At 49.5% G+C, this 17296-nt stretch overlaps 1 protein-coding gene across 4 annotated transcripts in view; it reads left to right on the forward strand.

Moving 5' to 3' along the window:
- Positions 1–657: 657 nt before the first annotated feature.
- Positions 658–17296, forward strand: part of MPHOSPH8 (M-phase phosphoprotein 8) — a 31967-nt gene continuing 15328 nt past the window's right edge. For 2 of the 4 annotated variants that reach the window (XM_013980701.3, XM_005668563.4), the window contains exons 1-5: positions 658–992; positions 6247–6402; positions 12206–13024; positions 16003–16102; positions 16956–17213. In XM_013980701.3, the coding sequence (XP_013836155.1) occupies positions 774–992; positions 6247–6402; positions 12206–13024; positions 16003–16102; positions 16956–17213 (1552 nt within the window). In that variant the 5' untranslated portion in view covers positions 658–773. Of the gene's footprint in view, positions 993–6246; positions 7137–11132; positions 13025–16002; positions 16103–16935; positions 17214–17296 lie in introns of all 4 variants that reach the window. The other 2 variants (XR_014818896.1, XM_084981218.1) reach the window with 2 other exon arrangements.

Here is a 17296-nt window from a genome sequence, read left to right on the forward strand (position 1 = left end):
GTTAACCCACTGAGCAAGGCCAGGGACCGAACCCGCAACCTCATGGTTCCTAGTCGGATTCGTTAACCACTGCGCCACGACGGGAACTCCAGGGAGGACTATTTTTGTCAGTCATTACTAACCTGGACAAATTTCTTTCATCATATCCTCTTATTTTTTTCCAGTGGATAAAAGAAAACCCAACTAAAATATTTTTAATATTTATTTAAACAGTACTCCCTAAACTGAAACGGCACTAGGAGCTGTGTTTGCATCATTCACTCGCTAATCTATTCGCACAGATGACGATCCAGATAAGAGCCTAGCGTTGTCTGCCGCAGGCGGTGCTCGCCCTGAAAGCCTGGCTGTGGGGCGCGCCCGCCGGAAACCCGCCCCCAGGAGGCCTCCCTGCGCTCTGCCGCCCCCGCCCCCGCCCCCGCCCCCAGCGGCCCTGCAAGCCCCGCCCCCCAGCGCCGCTCCGCAGCCTCCCCTCCGGGAGCGGCTTCCCACAGCGCACGCCCTCCGCTGTCCCAGCCCACTCTCCCGACAAGCCCCGCCCCCACACCCGGCCCTTCCTTCCGCCCGGCGGCCCCTTGGCCCGCCCACCCGCTTCCTGTGGGCCGCGCGGGGCGCCGGCGCGCCCGTCCTGACGTGGTTGGTGTGCGCGCGCGTCGTTCCGGGGCCAGGAACCCGCCATTGGCGCGGTCGGGCCCTTCGCGTCCGCCTGGCAGAGGGACTGACTGCGGGCGGGCGCGTGTCACAGTCCCTCTCCCCGCCGCTAGCAGAGCTCCGTTATGGCGGAGGCGGACGCGGACGGGGCGAGCGCGGCTGCGGTTGCCGGTTCGGGAGCCGACGGCAGTGGAGAGTCGCCTGCAGTCGAAGGAGGGGGAGCCGGAGCGTTGAGCGAAGAAAAGGAAGCGGCCGCGAAAGGAGCGGAGGCCGCGGGGGACAGTGAGGAGGACGGCGAGGATGTGTTCGAGGTGGAGAAGATCCTGGACATGAAGACGGAGGGGGTACGTGCGGGGCGGCCCACGCGCGGCGGTCGGCGCGGCGGAGGCGCTGGAGGCGGTGCGGGGGCGTTTCTCGCCGCAGGGGACGTTTCTCGCCGCAGGGGACGTGGGGACTGTGCTCCGCTTTTGGGCCTTCGTCCTCGCCTTCTCCCCACAGGGCACATCTCAGGTCCAGAGGCCCTGAGCATCCTCGTTCCTCTCCCGGGGAACTCCTGTTCTCTTCCCCCGTGAAAGCCTCGTTTGACCCTGATCCCAACAGAGTGAGGTGCCCCACTGACGCTGGGTGTAGACTTTTGTTTTAGGATTTATTTATCGTTCTTATATGTTTGTCTTGTAGACTGTAGGCCTCTTCTAGTACATGACTATGCGTTTTAAGTTTTGTTATTGAAGTGATAACAAAATGATGTTTTATCACTTTAATGCTTAGCCTGCAGTAGTTGCTTAGTGTACATCAGATTGTTAAGTGGGCGAATGAATTGTGGGCTGGAGGCTGAGGGAAAGTAAGAGGGTGCAAGGACGGACAATAATAAGGATGGCAAATAATCTCTTTTAGTAAATAGGAGTAAGATAACCAAAGGTCCTATACGGTGGTCGTTATATATGTTGTGTTCTTTTTATTGTCTTTTATTTCCCATTTGCGTACACTACTTTGTGTGTGTGTGTTTTGTTTTGTTTTTTTTTTTTTTTTTTTTTGTCCATTCACGGACTTTTTTGGTCTCAGCTACTGCATGCTGGGTGCTGTGTTAGGTCCTGAGGATACAGAGATTAGTTGTATCATACTCAGTTGCTGACGTTAAAAATTCCCCTGTCCATGCTGTAAAATTAGGTTGTGGTGATTGTTGTACACCTGTAAGTGTGATGAAATTCATTAAGTATTAAAAAAAAAGCTATCCTGTCCAGTGGGGGATAAATAATTGAAATGAAGTGTCATCAATATTATTGTTAGTTACAAACAGTAAAAAGTGGGACGTCTTGAAGTATAATTTTCCCATATACAATGTAAGCATCTGTGGTGTTGCTGCAGGCTGCGGCGTTGGTTGCAGATGTGGCTTGGATCTGGCATTGCTATGGCTCTAAGATAGGCAGGCAGCTGCAACTCGACTTCGGCCCATAGCCTGGGCACTTCCATGTGCCAAAGGTGTGGCCCTAAAAGGGGGAAAAACACTGCTCTTTTTGAAGGCAGCACTGTTGCCTGAGATTTCCTTTCTTCTGCCTCCCTTCCTGCAGGCTGATTAAGCAGCCATGCTGTCTCAACCTGGTTCATCCTCAGTTTTAACTACACCTTCATAGAAGCTCTTACAATGTCATATATTAGCAGTTTTCTTTTTGCAGACTATTTTACTGAAAAGAATGTACATGCATTTTCAGTTGATACAGTAACTGTCTCCCCACCCAGTTATATAGCTGAACCATTAAACTGACACTCATAATTATTGTTTTTAAATTATGAAGATTTCCGGGATTATTTTTGGAAGTCATGAGACCAAGATTGTTCTCTTTGCATTATTTCTTAGCTTCTGCTCCTGTTGGGTGCTGAGGCTTGATCCCTCCGCAAAGGGCAGGATGACTGGAAGGCAGTGTGGGGATCACTGAAGGGTAAAATGGGAGGGAGCAGTGGTTGGCACTCAGTTTGGAATGTTTATCACCTTGTGGTTGTATGATTAAAATCCACAGGTGTTAAGCGTATAGCTAGAATTGTGCCCTGCGGTTCATGTGGGAAACGATCGCAAGAGTTTGTTCTTGAGAGTTCCTGTCGTGGCTCAGAAGTTAACAGATCTGACTACAATCCATGAAGATGCAGGTTCGATCCCTGGCCTCACTCCGTGGGTTAAGGATCTGGCGTTGCCATAAGCTGTGGTGCAAGTCACAGACATGGCTCAGTTCTGGCATTGCTGTGGCTGTAGTGTAGGCCGGCAGCTGCAGCTCCAATTCGACCCCTGCCTGGCCTGGAAACTGCCATATGCAGCAGGTATGACCCTAAAAAGACCAAAAAAAAAAAGTTTGTTCTTGCTTCTCAGTGAGACTGGGTATTGAACAGTGCGGCTTTTTACGGCCACACCCGTGGCATATGGAGGTTCCTAGGCTAGGGGTCAAATCAGAGCTATAGCTGCTGGCCTTCACCACAGCCACGGCAACACAGGATCAGAGCCACATCTATGGCCTACACCACAGATCATGGCAACGCTAGATTCTTAACCAACCCATTGAGCGAGGCCAGGGATCGAACCCACAATCTCGTGGTTCCTAGTCAGATTCCTTTCCCATGTGCCGTGATGGGAACTCCTGTGAGGAGACCTTTTAAGGTTATGCCCACAGCATGCAAAAGTTTGTGGGCCAGGGATGGAACCCAAGCCGTAGCAGTGACAATGCCAGATCCTTAACCTGCTGAGCCACCTGGGAACTGCAAGATCTGCATTCCTGGCGACTTTCGGATACGCAGTCCACGCAGTACAGGGTTAGTCACGCTGGTCGCCGTGCTCCAGGTTGATGATGGCCCGTCACCCAGCGATGTTGTACCTGGATGTTTGTACCTTTCGACCCTCCTCCCGTTTGTTTCCATCCCCCACCCCTTCCTCAGGCACCACCAGTCTGTTCTCTGGTGAGCTTCAGGGGTTTTGTTTCTTTTTCGTCTTTTTTTTTTTTTTTTTTTTTTTTTTAATTTTTAGGGCCCTACCCATGGTTTATGAAGTTCCCAGGCTAGGGGTCGAATCTGGACCGTAGCCACTGGCGTACGCCACAGCCACAGCAACACCAGATTCTTAACCCACTGCACGAGGCCAGGGCTTGAACCTGTGTCTTCATGGTTACTACTCAGATTCGTTTCTGCTGAGCCACAATGGGGGCTCCTTGGGGTGTTTTGTTTTAATAGTCCATGTGTAAGTGCGATCACATAGTTTTTATTTTTCTTTGACCTATTTCACTGTTCATAATGCCCTTGAGGCCCATCCATGTTGTTGTAAATGGCTAGGTTTCTCCGAGTGTGTGTGTGTGTGTGTGTGTGTCTGTGTGTCTGTGTGTCTGTGTGTCTGTGTCTGTGTCTTTTTGTCTTATTAGGGCCGCACCTGTGGCATGTGGAGGTTCCCAGGTTAGGGGTCGAATCGGAGCTACACCTGCTGACCTACCCCACAGCTCACAGCAACACCAGATCCTTAACCCACTGAATGAGGCCAGGGATCGAACCCGCAACCTCATGGTTCCCAGTCGGATTCGTTCCTGCTGCGCCACAACGGGAACTCCTAGGTTTCATTTTTGATGACTGAATAATATTCCATTGTGTACATATGTGATGGATATGATTAGATGTGTAAGATATGTGTGTATGTGTGCGCACACGCGCACACACACACACACACTACGTTTTCTTCATTTGTTGGACATTTAGGTTGTTTCTGTTTTTGGACTATTGTAAATTATGCTGCAGTGAACGTGGCGGTACATGTATCTTTTTGAGTTAGTGTTTACATTTTTTTTTTTTTTGATAAATACCAGAAGTGAGATTGCTGAATCATATAGTGGGTTTTTTTTTGTTGGTTTTTGTTTATATATTTGTTTGTTTGTTTTATGGCTGCACCCACGGCATATGGAAGTTCCCAGGCCAGGGACTGAATTCGAGCCACAGCTGTGACCTACAACTCAGCTGTGGCACTGCTAGATCCTTAATCCTCTGTTCTCAGGCCAGGATGGAACCCTCAGAGCAACCCGAGCCACTGCAATCAGATTCTTAACCCACTGTGCCGCAGTGAAAACTCTGGTAGTTCTGTTTTTAATTTTATTTATTTATTTATTTATTATTGCTGCATCCACTGCATGTGGCAGTTCCTGGGCCAAGGTTAGAAGCTGCCCCACAGCATTCACCTGTGACATTGCAGTGACAACACTGAATCCGTAACCTCCTGCACCCCAAGGGACCTCCTGTTATTTTTGTTTGTTTATGTCCATATAGCATAGGGAAGTTCCCCAGCCAGGGATCAAATCCCAGCTGCAGCTGCAGCAATGCTGGATCCTTAACCCACTAGACAACAGTGGGAACTCCTTGTTTGTAATTTTTTGAAGGTCTCACATTACTGTCTTGTAGTGGCCATACTAATTTACATTCTCATCCCAGTATGTAAGAGTTCCCTTTTCTCCATATCTTCGTAAAAACTTGATATTTCTTTTCTTTTGGTTTTGTTTTTTGTTTGTTTTTGGTCTTTTTAGGCCTGCACTCATGGCATATAAAGTTCCCAGGCTAGGGGTCAAACTGGAGCTGCAGCTGCTGGCCTACACCACAGCGACAGCAACGCTAGATCTGAGCCGCCTCTGTGACCTGCACAGCTCACAGCAATGCTGGATCCTTTAACCCACTGATCGAGGCCAGGGATTGAACTCTCATCCTCATGGATACTAGTTGGGCCTAGTTCCTGAGCCACAACAGGAACTCCCAGTATTTCTTTTCTTCTAAGGATGGCCATTCTCACAGGTGTGAGGTGGTATTTCATTGTGGTTTGAGTTGCATTTCCCTGATGGTTAGTGATGTTGAGCATCTTTTCAGCTACTTTTCAGCGGTCTGTATGTCTGTTAGTTCTTCTGCCCCTTTCTTTTCTTTTCTTTCTTTCTTTCTTTCTTTCTTTCTTTCTTTCTTTCTTTCTTTTTTTTTTTTTTTTTGGCTGTGCCCTTGCCATGTGGATCCTGAGCCAGGGACTGAACCCATGCCACAGCAGTGACCAGTGATGCTGCAGTGACTGTATATTTTGCATATTGACTCTTTTTTTTTTTTTTTTTTTTGTCTTTTTGCCTTTTCTTGAGCTGCTCCCACAGCATATGGAGGTTCCCAGGCTAGGGGTCGAATTGGAGATGTGGCCACCTGCCTACACCAGAGCCACAGCAACTCGGAATCCGAGCCACGTCTGCCACCTACACCACAGCCCATGACAACGCCGGATCCTTAACCCACTGAGTGAGACCAGGGATCGAACCTGCAACCTCATGGTTCCTAGTCAGATTCGTTTCCGCTGCGCCGTGACGGGAATTCCTGATTGGTCATTTTTGCTCCACTGTGATGAGTGACTGCCCTGTGAGGGAGAAAGTGCAGCTGGATTTGGATTGGATGTACTTTTATTATTTGTTTTAAGGGCTTCACAAATGATCTCAGGAGACGAACATTCTCTGTCCTGGTCTCAGTCTCCATTTCCATTTGGGTGAAGGATCCTCAGCCGCTGGGTGTCTGGAGTGTAATCAGCGTCGTGCTTTATTTGCCTGCTGTTAACTTCTCTAACAGGGTAAGATCCTGTACAAAGTTCGATGGAAAGGATACACGTCGGACGATGACACCTGGGAGCCCGAGGTTCACCTGGAGGACTGCAAAGAAGTGCTTCTGGAATTCAGGAAGAAAGTTGCAGAGAACAAAGCCAAGCCCGTCAAGAAAGACATCCAGGTATGGGATTTTATCTCCTCGTGTCTTCGTCACACAATAAGCTTTAGAAATGCCAGTGATTTACAGAATGCGCAGTAAGGAGTTCACAGCTAATGAGAGAGACTCCGCTCTCCTCCCGTCAGATTTGTGGATCCAGTTGGTTCTCGCAGAGCGCTCTCATTGGTTTTGCCAGACTCTTCTCTCTGCAGCCGATGGCAGTTGACAGGCAGGCAGTTGGGACAGGTCATTAATATTTTCCTTTCAGGTAAGAGTAAGATGAAAGTGGGGAGAAAAAGACCTGTGTCTGCCCAGGTTGTGAGAGAGCATCGTGGTTTTATGAACCTGAGGAATTTTTTGTTTTCATGTTACCACTACAGATGCAATGCATACTTTTCTTTTAAAATCAGCATTATTAAGCTGTTGTCCATCTGGCTTTTCTAATTAACACAATTCTTAGATCACTTTATAAAGCTGTGGATGCTAATCTGCCTCAGATTATTCATAGGTCTGATCATCTGCGCTTGAGTTTTCAGCTGCCTCATTGCCTTCTGGTAGCTCTTACTGATGGTGGGAAGCAGTGAGCTGAAGTTCTCAGCAGCCGTTTGGAGAAGGACGTGGTGAGGTCTGACGAGGGATGATGTTAAAGCTGAAGCACAGGTTTCGGTTAAGTTCCCTTCTGTGGATTCATCCATTCTTTTGTTCTTTTTTCTTTTTTTCTTTTTAGGGCCACACCCGCAGCATATGGAGGTTCCCAGGCTCTGGGTCCAGTCAGAGGTGTAGCCCCCGGCCGACACCACAGCCACAGCAACCCGGGATCCAAGGCGCGTCTGTGACCTACACCACAGCTCACGGCAACGCCGGATCCTTAACCCACTGAGCAAGGGCAGGGACCGAACCCGCAACCTCGTGGTTCCTAGTCGGATTCGTTTACCACTGTGCCACCACGGGAGCTCCCATTGTTTTGTCGTTGATTCTCATATTTCATGCGTTATTGAATTGGCTCTATTTATTTATTTTTTAAATGATTTTTATTTTTTCCACCATAACTGGTTTACGGTGTTCTGTCAGTTTTCTCCTGTACAGCATGGTGACCCAGTCATACATAAATATATACATTCTTTTTCCCACATTATCACGCTCCATTGTAAGTGACTAGATATAGTTCCAAATTGGCTTTATTTATTTATCAATCTTGTTAGAATTTCACATTTTTCTTGTAAGTTTCCCATTTTTTCTTGTAATTTTCTTTCTTCTTTTTTTTTGTTTTTTGTTTGTTTGTTTGTTTGTTTTGTCTTATTAGGGCCACACCCATGGCATATGGAGGTTCCCAGGCTAGGAATCAAATAGGAGCTACAGCTGCCAGCCTACACCACAACCACAGCAATGCCAGATCAGAGCCGCATCTGTGACCTACACCACAGCTCATGACAACGCCGGATCATTTAATCCACTGAGCAAGGCCAGGGATTGAACCTGCAACCTCCTGGTTCCTAGTCAGATTTGTTTCCACTGTGCCATGATGGGAACTCCTTTTCTTGTAATTTTCATGTAAAGCTTCTCTTTATAAATTGAATCTACTCTTACTCAAATTCTTTCTTGTGGTTTTCTTTTTCACTCCAATTCAGCCCCTAGCCTGGGAACTCCCATATGCTGTGGGTGCAGCCCTTAAAAAAAAAACACTTAGTACTTTTTAAATGACCCAAACAGTATTAGGACTCGACTGTGTGTGGCGTTGTTAATAGTAATAGCAGCGATGGAGGCAGGCTCTGTGTACCCAGCACTTTCTCTGTAGGTGCCACATAGTGAGCCAGCACTTGTAGGGATTAAAATGAGAAACTGAGGCTTAGAGGAGTTAAGTAATGAGCCCAAGTCCACCTGATAAAGCCAGACAGCTATACTCTTTTTTTTTTTTTTTTTTTTTTCCTGTCTTTTTAGGGCAGCCCCACATACGGAAGTTCCCAGGCTAGGTGTCAAATCAGAGCTGTAATTGCTGGCCTCTGCCACAGCCACAGCCAAGTAGGATCCAAGGCACGTCTGCAGCCTACACCACAGCTCATGGCAACAGTGGATCCTTAACCCCCTAAACAAGGCCAGGGATTGAACCTGCATCCTCATGGATGCTAGCCAGGTTCGTTGCCACTGAGCCACAGCGGGAACTCTGGCAGCTACACTCTTTGTATGTGTATGTATGTAAACTTACCATCATTATTTAAATTTTTTTTTTCTTTTATTTTTTGGCCGTCCCTTGGCTAATGGAGTTCCCAGGCCAGTGTTCAGATCTGAGCCCCGTTGCCACCTGTGCCACAGCTGCAGCAACTCTGGATCCTTAAACCACTGAGCTAGGCCAGGGCTTGAATCTGCATCCAGGGCTGCAGAGAAATTTTTGAAGTATAGTTGATTTACACCAGTGTGATAGTTTCTGCTCTAAGGCAGCTGTGCTGTTAACCACTGTGGTAAGTTTTCTTTTGGTTTGGGCTGTACTTTGAAATCCATTGACAAGAGCGGAAGTACCAGTTTTTTAAATGTATACTGTAGTGGCAGGGTCTGTACCCTTCAGTACTTCTTAAATTTTTGTAAAGGAAATCCTTTACACAATGAGTTCAGGAGTTCCCATCGGGGCTCAGCAGTTATCAAACCTGACTAGCATCCATGAGGACGTGTGTTCAATCCCTGGCCTCACTCAGTGGGTTAAGGATCCAGCGTTGCCGTGATCTACACCTATGGTGTAGGTGGCAGATGAGGCTTGGATCCTGCGTTGCTGTGGCTGTGGCGGAGGCCAGCAGTTACAGCTCTGATTAGACCCCTAGCCTGGCAACCTCCATATGCTGCAGGTGTGGCCCTAAAAAGACAAAAAAACCAACATGAGTTCAGATTAGAGTCTTTTTTCCTTAAGTTTTTTGCTGTGTTTGACCTCACTTTTCTGAAGTGGGTGCCCACTCCTTCCTTCCTATTTCTTTCCCTAAAAACACTAAACAGACACAGGTGCACCTGTCTTATTAAGTGATTGGTCCTTACTTCTTTCGGTTTAGACATTTGGATTGAAATCTTCATAAACTGTATTTCTAACTTTTTTTTTATTGTCGTTTTTGTAAGATAAGCTTTTTTGCTGAAACTTCTCCCAAGAAGCCGTATCTTCCAGAATACGGGTGTTACTGTCCCTTTCCCTTTACCCAGGCTCTGCTTTAACCCACCTTGCAGTTCTCTTGATTTAAAATTATTGACGATCTGAATGATAGACTGTGTTTGAGAGTTATTCTTTTCTTTTTTTTTCTTTTTAGGGCCACACCTATGGCATATGGAAGTTCCCAGGCTTGGGGTTGAATTGGAGCTGCAGTTGGGCCTTCGCCCCAGCCACAGAAACGCAGGATCCCGAGCTGTGTCTGTGACCTTATAACACAGTTTATAGCAACACCAGATCCTTAACCCACTGAGTGAGACCAGGGATTGAACCCATATCCTCATGGATGCTAGTCAGGTTCTTAACCCACTGGCCCACAACAGGAACTCCAAGGCTCATTCTTCTTTTTTGTGTGTGTCTTTTCTAGGGCTGCACCCAAGGCATATGGAGGTTCCCAGGCTAGGGGTCTAATGGGAGCTGTAGCTGCCAGCCTACATCATAGCCACAGCAACACCAGATCCAAGCCGAGTCTGCAATGTATATACTACAGCTCACAGCAATGCCGGATCCTTAACCCACTGAGCGAGGCCAGGGATCGAACCCTCAACCTCATGGTTCCTCGTCAGATTTGTTTCCACTGTGCCACGACAGGAACTATCCTCATTCTTTTGTAAAGATCACCAGCCTGTGAACCCACTGAGCCACCAGGGAACTCCTTAACATCCTCTAGTGTCCAGTAATGTGTTCAGTGTCCCCCACTTGTCTCAGAGAAGCAAAACAGACCACATCTTTTTGTTGCTTTGATTGAATTGGGATTTGACAAAGGTTTGCAGGGTGTATATCACTGGAAATTTATAAATCTCTTTTAATCTATAATGACTTCTAATCTTCCCTCTTCCCCCCCCATCCTGTTCATTTTTCTGTAGAGTTTCCTATGTTCTGGGTTTGGCTTGAGGGCACAGTATTTTTAACATGTTCTGCTATTCCCTGTTTTCATGTGAACTTGTAGCTAGATATAGAAGCAGAATTATAGTATTGGTTTGTTTGTTTATTTGCTTTTTAGGGCCGTACCCACGGCATGTGGGGGTTCCCAGACTAGGGGTCGAATCAGAGCTGTAGCTGCTGGCCTAAACCACAGCTACAGTAGTGCGGGATCTGACCTCATCTGTGACCTACACCACAGCTCACAGCAACGCTGGATCCTTAACCCACTGAGGGAGACCAGGGATCGAAGCTGCGTCCTCATGGATCCTAGTCAGATTCGTTTCTGCTGCAGGTGGCATTCATTTCTTAGGCACCATAGGGAAAACTTTTTTCTTTTTTGAAAATTTAAAAAAAGCATTTTTGGGGTGGGGCTTGTCAGCAGCATGTGGAAGTTCCTGGACCAGGGATGGAACCCACGCCACAGCAGTGACAGTGCTGTATCCTTAGCCTGCTAGGCCACCAAGGAACTCCAGAAAACTTAAAAATACACCTATCCTTTCCTTCCCTTTTTTCCCACCCCAAGTCATTTGGAAGGGAATTTGGAGAAACGGGAACTGAAAATGCTTTGCATAGTGGGTTTTTTTTTTTTTTTTTGCTTTGTCTTTTTGCCTTTTCTTGGGACGTTCCCGCGGCATATGGAGGTTCCCAGGCAAGGGGTCTAATCGGAGCTGTAGCCACCAGCCTACGCCACAGCCACAGCACTGCAGGATCCGAGCTGAGCCGCGACCTACACCACAGCTCACGGCAACAGTGGGATCCTTAACCCACTGAGCAAGGCCAGGGACCGAACCCGCAGCCTCATGGTTTCCAGTCAGATTCTTCAACCACTGCGCCACGACAGGAACTCCTGCAGTGTTTTTGTAGCTATATGTATACTTTACTCTAGGGTTCTGGGGGTTTTTTCAGAATAGGAAAAGATCTTTTCTGAAACAGCTGTTTCAGATTCCTGTTGACACAAACCAAATCAGTTGGGGAAGTACGACTTCGGTGCCGTCTTGCTCTTTTCCTAACTAAATTGTGAACTGGAGCAGCAAGTTCTAAGAAATTCTGGGATCCAAAATCTTTTTTTTTTTCTCCTTTTTGTCTTTTTGCTATTTCTTGGGCCGCTCCTGCGGCATATGGAGGTTCCCAGGCTAGGGGTCGAATTGGAGCTGTAGCCTCCGGCCTATGCCAGAGCCACAGCAATGCTGGATCCGAGCCGCGTCTGCAACCCACACCACAGCTCACGGCAATGCCGGATCGTTAACCCACTGAGCAAGGGCAGGGATCGAACCCGCAACCTCGGGGTTCCTAGTCGGATTCGTTAACCACTGCGCCACGATGGGAACTCCCAAAATCTTAAAAAAATCTTTGTGTTTGCATTTGTCACTTTTTTGGCAACAAATAAAGTCTATACAAATTACTTGCTATTTTGGAAATTTTGGCGTTGGAGACGTATGCCACCCCCGGCATAGATGATGGCATCGTTCACTGCCCTCAGTTGGGACAGTTTCTGTCCCTCTGTGTCGATCTGTCCCCCTGGATTGCCGCTTAATGTCACCACCTAGTCCTATGTGTTAAATCAAACATAGAAGTAACGTTATACCATTTCAATTTGGGTAAGTAATTTCGAGGAGTTGAGAGAGCACTCCCTCTTAGGTTTAATTAGTACCACTTTTCAAAACCTTCACCGTTGCTGTGCCAGTGAGTAATGAGTATTTAAATCTTTTTTATGCTTTATAGAGACTCACCTTAAATAATGACATATTTGAGGCAAACTCGGATAGTGATCAACAAAGCGAGACCCAAGAAGACACTTCTCCGAAGAAGAAAAAGAAAAAACTACGGCCCAGAGAAGAGAAGAGCCCAGAGGATCTGAAAAAGAAAAAGGCAAAGTCTGGGAAAGCCAAAGATAAACCCAAAGCAGACCTGGAGAGCTCCTCTGAAAGCTCGGTTTTTGATTTAAGGACAAAGAAAAGAATTTTGGAGGCCAGAGAAGAATTAAAGGAATCCAAAAAGCCCAAGAAAGATGACGTAAGAGAAAGTAAGGAGTTAAGGAAAGGTAAGAAGGGCGAAGTAAGAGATTTAAAGACTAACATAAGAGAAGACTCCAAAGAAGAGAAGAAGGCAAAGAAAGAGAAGTGTGTGGCCCCACCGCTGGAACCTGAGTCGACCGTGCTGGGCGGGTCCCCGTTTCAGGAGGCGGACAGTGAAGACTCCCAGCCTGAGCACAGGGAAGAGAAACAGATGAAAGGGGCAAGAGATAAAGCCGAGCCAGATGCCCTGCCCGAGGCCGGATTCGAGCAGCAGCAGGACGGCGCTCTCAGTGCTGACGAGGAGGATGCCAGAGCCAAGAGGAAGAAGAAGAGACCGAGAAAGACAGAGGAACCTAAAGAGAGCAGGACGCCAGAGAACAAGAGCCCCCTCTCGGAGAAGAAACCGGTGCAGAAGAAGCAGAGGAATCAAGACAGGGGCAGAAGTGGCGCCGAGGCGGAGAAGCTGGCGCCCGCGTCGCCCCCCGCGCAGAGCGGCTCCCGACCGGGTGCAGACTCCCCGGAGGAGGTGAGTGCAGGACAGGGTGGGGGCTCGGGGCCCGTGGTTCCCATCTGACAGAGCTCAGCCCTGTCCCCGTCACGCTGGCGCTCTTTCGGTGCACAGTGTCACAGGTAGTGCAGAGGAAGCAAACGGTGAAGCCGCAGGCCCACCCGTTTTTCACTCATCGAAGGTCTGGCTCGGCCCGGAGCCGAGCAAGCCTGTCGGCACCCGTGTCTCAACAGCATCTGCTCACCTCGTGTCTCTGTGCCACAGTCTGGTCATTCTCACGATGTTTCCCTTTTCCCGTTATTGCTGCATTTGTGGTGATCTGGGGTCGGCGCTTAGGTGTTGCTGCCGCAAAAAGGTGAGGACCCGCTGAAAGCTCAGAGGATGCTTGGCACTTGTCAGCAGTGGAGCGGTTTTGAGTTGAGGTGTGGACGGTTCTTTAGACATGCTGCTGTCGCACACTTAAGACTGTAGAGTCATGCAGACGTAGCTGTTACGTGCACTTGGAAACCGAAAAGTTGTGACTCTCTTTATCTCATTCTTGGCTTTATTACACCGATCTAGAACCGAACCGGCCGTGTCTCTGAGGGGTGCCCATAGGAGAAGTTTTTCTGTCGTTAGAGTTAACAGTGTGTCGGGAGGAAGACACTCCCTCCACCTTCTAGGTCCTTCTGGCCGCTCTAGCGTTAAGTGGGCCTGAGGCAGACTAACCGGAGAAAGTCAAACCGAAGTTTACACCTGGTCTGCCCGGGAGAGACCCAGGAAAACGGAGTGACTCACCTGGACGGGCCAGGCCCCCGCCGCCAACACCGTCCGCAGCCGGAGACCCCAGAGGGTGTTGGGGGGCAGCTCTGGGAGGACCGGCGAGAGCACGGTCACAGGGCCAGGCTGCTCGGCCTCCTCCCGTCCTCGCCGTCTCCGTCGATGGCTTCTGGACCCTGGGGACAGTTCCCTTGCAAACGCAAGTGTTTCTCAAAGAGGGAACCCCTTCTCGGCGCGCAGTTTTTCCCACGCCTGCCGTTTCTTTGACAATAACCAGCTTAAAGCAATTCATGTGCCAAAGAGCCGCTGGCCTGGCAAGTGTGACCAGAGGGGGCGGTTGGCTGCTCCCGAGGCGCCGCAGCTTTCACTTGAGTCCCACGCTGCCGCCTTCTGGACCAACTGCAGCCAGAAAACGGGGGCCAGTGTGTGGATGCGTCAGGATTTCTTAGAGGCACTCAGATGCCGAGTAGCATCATATAGGAAAGCAAATGGCTTTATTAGCTTAATACCCGACTTGATACTTTCCCTGTTAACAGAAAAATATACCACTTTTTACTTAAATACTAGTGCAGGGCATACTAACCTTCAAAGTGATTTAGTTCTTGGAAACATGTTTAACAGAGTTTACCTCTCCATTACAAAAGTTAGTTTTATGTTTTTTCAAAGTGGAAATATTTTGAAAAGATGCATGTGTGTGATATGGACGAAGGGTTATTTTAAAAGGTCTTTTTTTTTTCCATCCATTATTCCCAGTGTTGTGGGTTTATCTTAAGGAAATCATTTTAGAGTGGAGGGAAAGCTGTGTATACGGAGGCGTTTACGGCAGTGTTGTCTTCACTAAAACCAAAAGCTGCACAGTGAAGCCAGTGTACTCACGCCTGGCTTTGGTGAAGGAAGGTGCAGCCTCTGCCCGACGAAGGAGGACGGGTGACTCCTGCTCTGAAACCCACGGCTCCCTCCCCGAAGGGCTTTAGCCAAGCAGCTGTAAAGCCCGGGTGAGGCGTTCCCATCTTGGCTCGGTGGTTAACGAATCCGACTAGGAACCATGAGGTTGCGGGTTCGCTCGATCCCTGCCCTCGCTCAGTGGGTTGAGGATCCGGTGTTGCCGTGAGCTGTGCCGTAGGCCCGCAGCTACAACTCCAGTTAGACCCCTGCCGAGGGTGAGGCCCTAGAAAAGACAAAATAAAAATAAAAGACTAAAGGCTGGGTGAGGGGTGGGGGCCCGCAGAGCACGGTTCTCTGACGGGCAGATGGTGAGGTTGCGGGGTCCCCGGGCTTTAGTCCCGAGGCCCCGGGAGGCCTGGGGGCTGTGTGCTGAGCTCGTCAGGTATTAGCATCTTCCATTGGGCTGGGGTCTCACACCTGCAGACCTCGGCACACGGGCGTCCGATGCTGTGACCTCCTTACTGGAGAGCGGTGCTGCAGCAGGGCACGCAGGGCGGGTCCGCCCCAGGCCACACCACTCTCACCCGTGTCCTGCCAGGGGGGGACTGTTACGGAGCCGTGAAAGTATTGCTCGTGAAGTCGACATAGCAAACATGGAAACGTTTACAAACGTTATGGTGAAGAAAACTGCAGACACAACACAGTCAAGTAGAAATGCCTGTGTGGTGTAATAAAGGTGAGGGTGCAAATGAAATTATCTTTAAAATCACAGAGTCGAGAAGGGAGAATGTGGAGAATTAGAATAATCGTGCTTGGTTAGTGGGAGTCCAGGTGAGAAATGTTTGGCGATTTCTTTTTTTTAATTATTAAAAAAGTTCTTCAGAGAGAGTGAGGAAGAGGAGTTTCTGTTGTGGCGCAGAGGAAAGGAACCCGACTAGGATCCGTGAGGATGGGGTTCGACCCCTGGCCTCGCTCCGTGGGTTGGGGATCTGGCGTCGCCGTGAGCTGTGGCGGAGGCCGCAGACACGGCTCGGATCCTGCGTGGCTGTGGCTGTGGCTGTGGCGGAGGCCGGCAGCCGCAGCTCTCGTTCGAGCCCAGCCTGGGAACCTCCATCTGCCGCCGGTGCGGCCCTAAAAAGGCCAAAAAAACCCGCCCCCAAAAAGCCCCGCGAAGAGAGCGAGGAAATGTGGTGCTGGGTGTCGAATGTGCTCTTTTGGAGGCGGAGGCAGAGGGTAAGTGGCAGGAGCACAGCTTGGCCATCAGGTCACAAGGGCCGGGGGCCGGGCACCGGCTTTCCGAATCAGTGTCCGCTCCGTCCGTCCTTACCTGGGCTCTCACGTGTCTTTTTCAGGAGAAAGAGACCCAAAAAAATGAACCCAAAGAAAAATACCAGAAAAGGCAGGATTTGGACAAGGACGAAAAAGGCCGAAGAGAGCCCAAGGCCTTGAAGCGTGAGTGCCAACACTGGCTTCCCTGGGCCTTCGGGCGGGAGGCTGGGTCCTTGTCAGAGCTGGGAGTTTGGACCCTCCCACGGCTCTTGTTCCCTAGTTCCCTTCACTTGTGGTGCAGTCATGAGCCGATGTCATCTCGCTCCTTCTCCCGAGTACGCGGTGGAAAACAGCATCCTGTCGTTTCGTAGCACGAGCTCAGTTATGACGGGAAAGCGAGAGGGTCTTTTGCCGTGGCTGCTCCTGCAGACTCTGCTGTGTGACACGGTTACTGCATGTAGCTCCGCGTCATTCGTGTAAACACAGCGAATGTACCTTTTGATTCTGTCGGGATGTCGCTTAACTGCGGATCCGTAGGGAGGCCCCGGGGACCGCCCTTCTGCCCTGCCTTTGCTGAGACGCCGGCCGGGTGCTCACAGCGCCAGGTGAGGCGGTGCAGGCGCACCATCAGGTTGCTGGCCTCGCGCATGTCTCCCGTACGCGTCCCGAGACCTTTCCTGCGTGTGACCCGGTGCTGGGCAGTCGTCTCGGCAGAGGCCCCGTTGCTGGCGTGGCTCCGATCATCCGGAGGCTCCTGTCTCCGGTAGGCCTTTCTCTAAACTGGAAGGAGCTCCGAAGCCTCCTCGGCTAGCCGCTCAGGGTGGGCGTCCTGGCTCACAGGGAGCGGCCGTGGGAAGGCCGGCTGCAGCCCCGTCGGGGCCTCAGTAGTAAGTCTGAGCAGGCTTTACAGCCAAGGCAGGTGGTAGTAAGAAATCAGAAAATAGGTTTTTTAACCCTACTAACCCAGGTTTTCTTTTGATTCCAACACATTTGTGACTCATATTTATTATTATCAGTTTTCTTTTTTTTCCACTAGCATTTAAGGAAATCAGAAATGCATTTGATTTATTTAAATTAACTCCGGAAGAAAAAAATGATTCTCCTGAGAATAGTCGGAAAAGAGAAGAAATACCACCGGATTGTCAAGTCACCGAGGATCAGAAGAGCAAGGAGAACAAGCAGGCCCTTAAAGGAAGGAGAGGCGCTCGAGACGAGGCCGACACATGGGCCTTCATAGCTGCAGAGGGCGATCAGGAGGCTCTGGACAGCGTGTGCCCGGCGGACGAGAACCCTGGTGAGTGTGGGCATTGTGCCCAGTTCTTCCCTCTCCCCTGTCCTTCTGCCCTGACGGTGGAGTGGGAGACTTTGAATCATTTC

The sequence above is a fragment of the Sus scrofa genome, chromosome 11, assembly GCF_054392235.1.
Source record: "Sus scrofa isolate SSC_HxYL_T2T_F1_AM1 chromosome 11, Sscrofa_HxYL_maternal_Yorkshire_Landrace_v2.0, whole genome shotgun sequence".
In the NCBI taxonomy this organism is placed as follows: Eukaryota; Metazoa; Chordata; class Mammalia; order Artiodactyla; family Suidae; genus Sus; species Sus scrofa.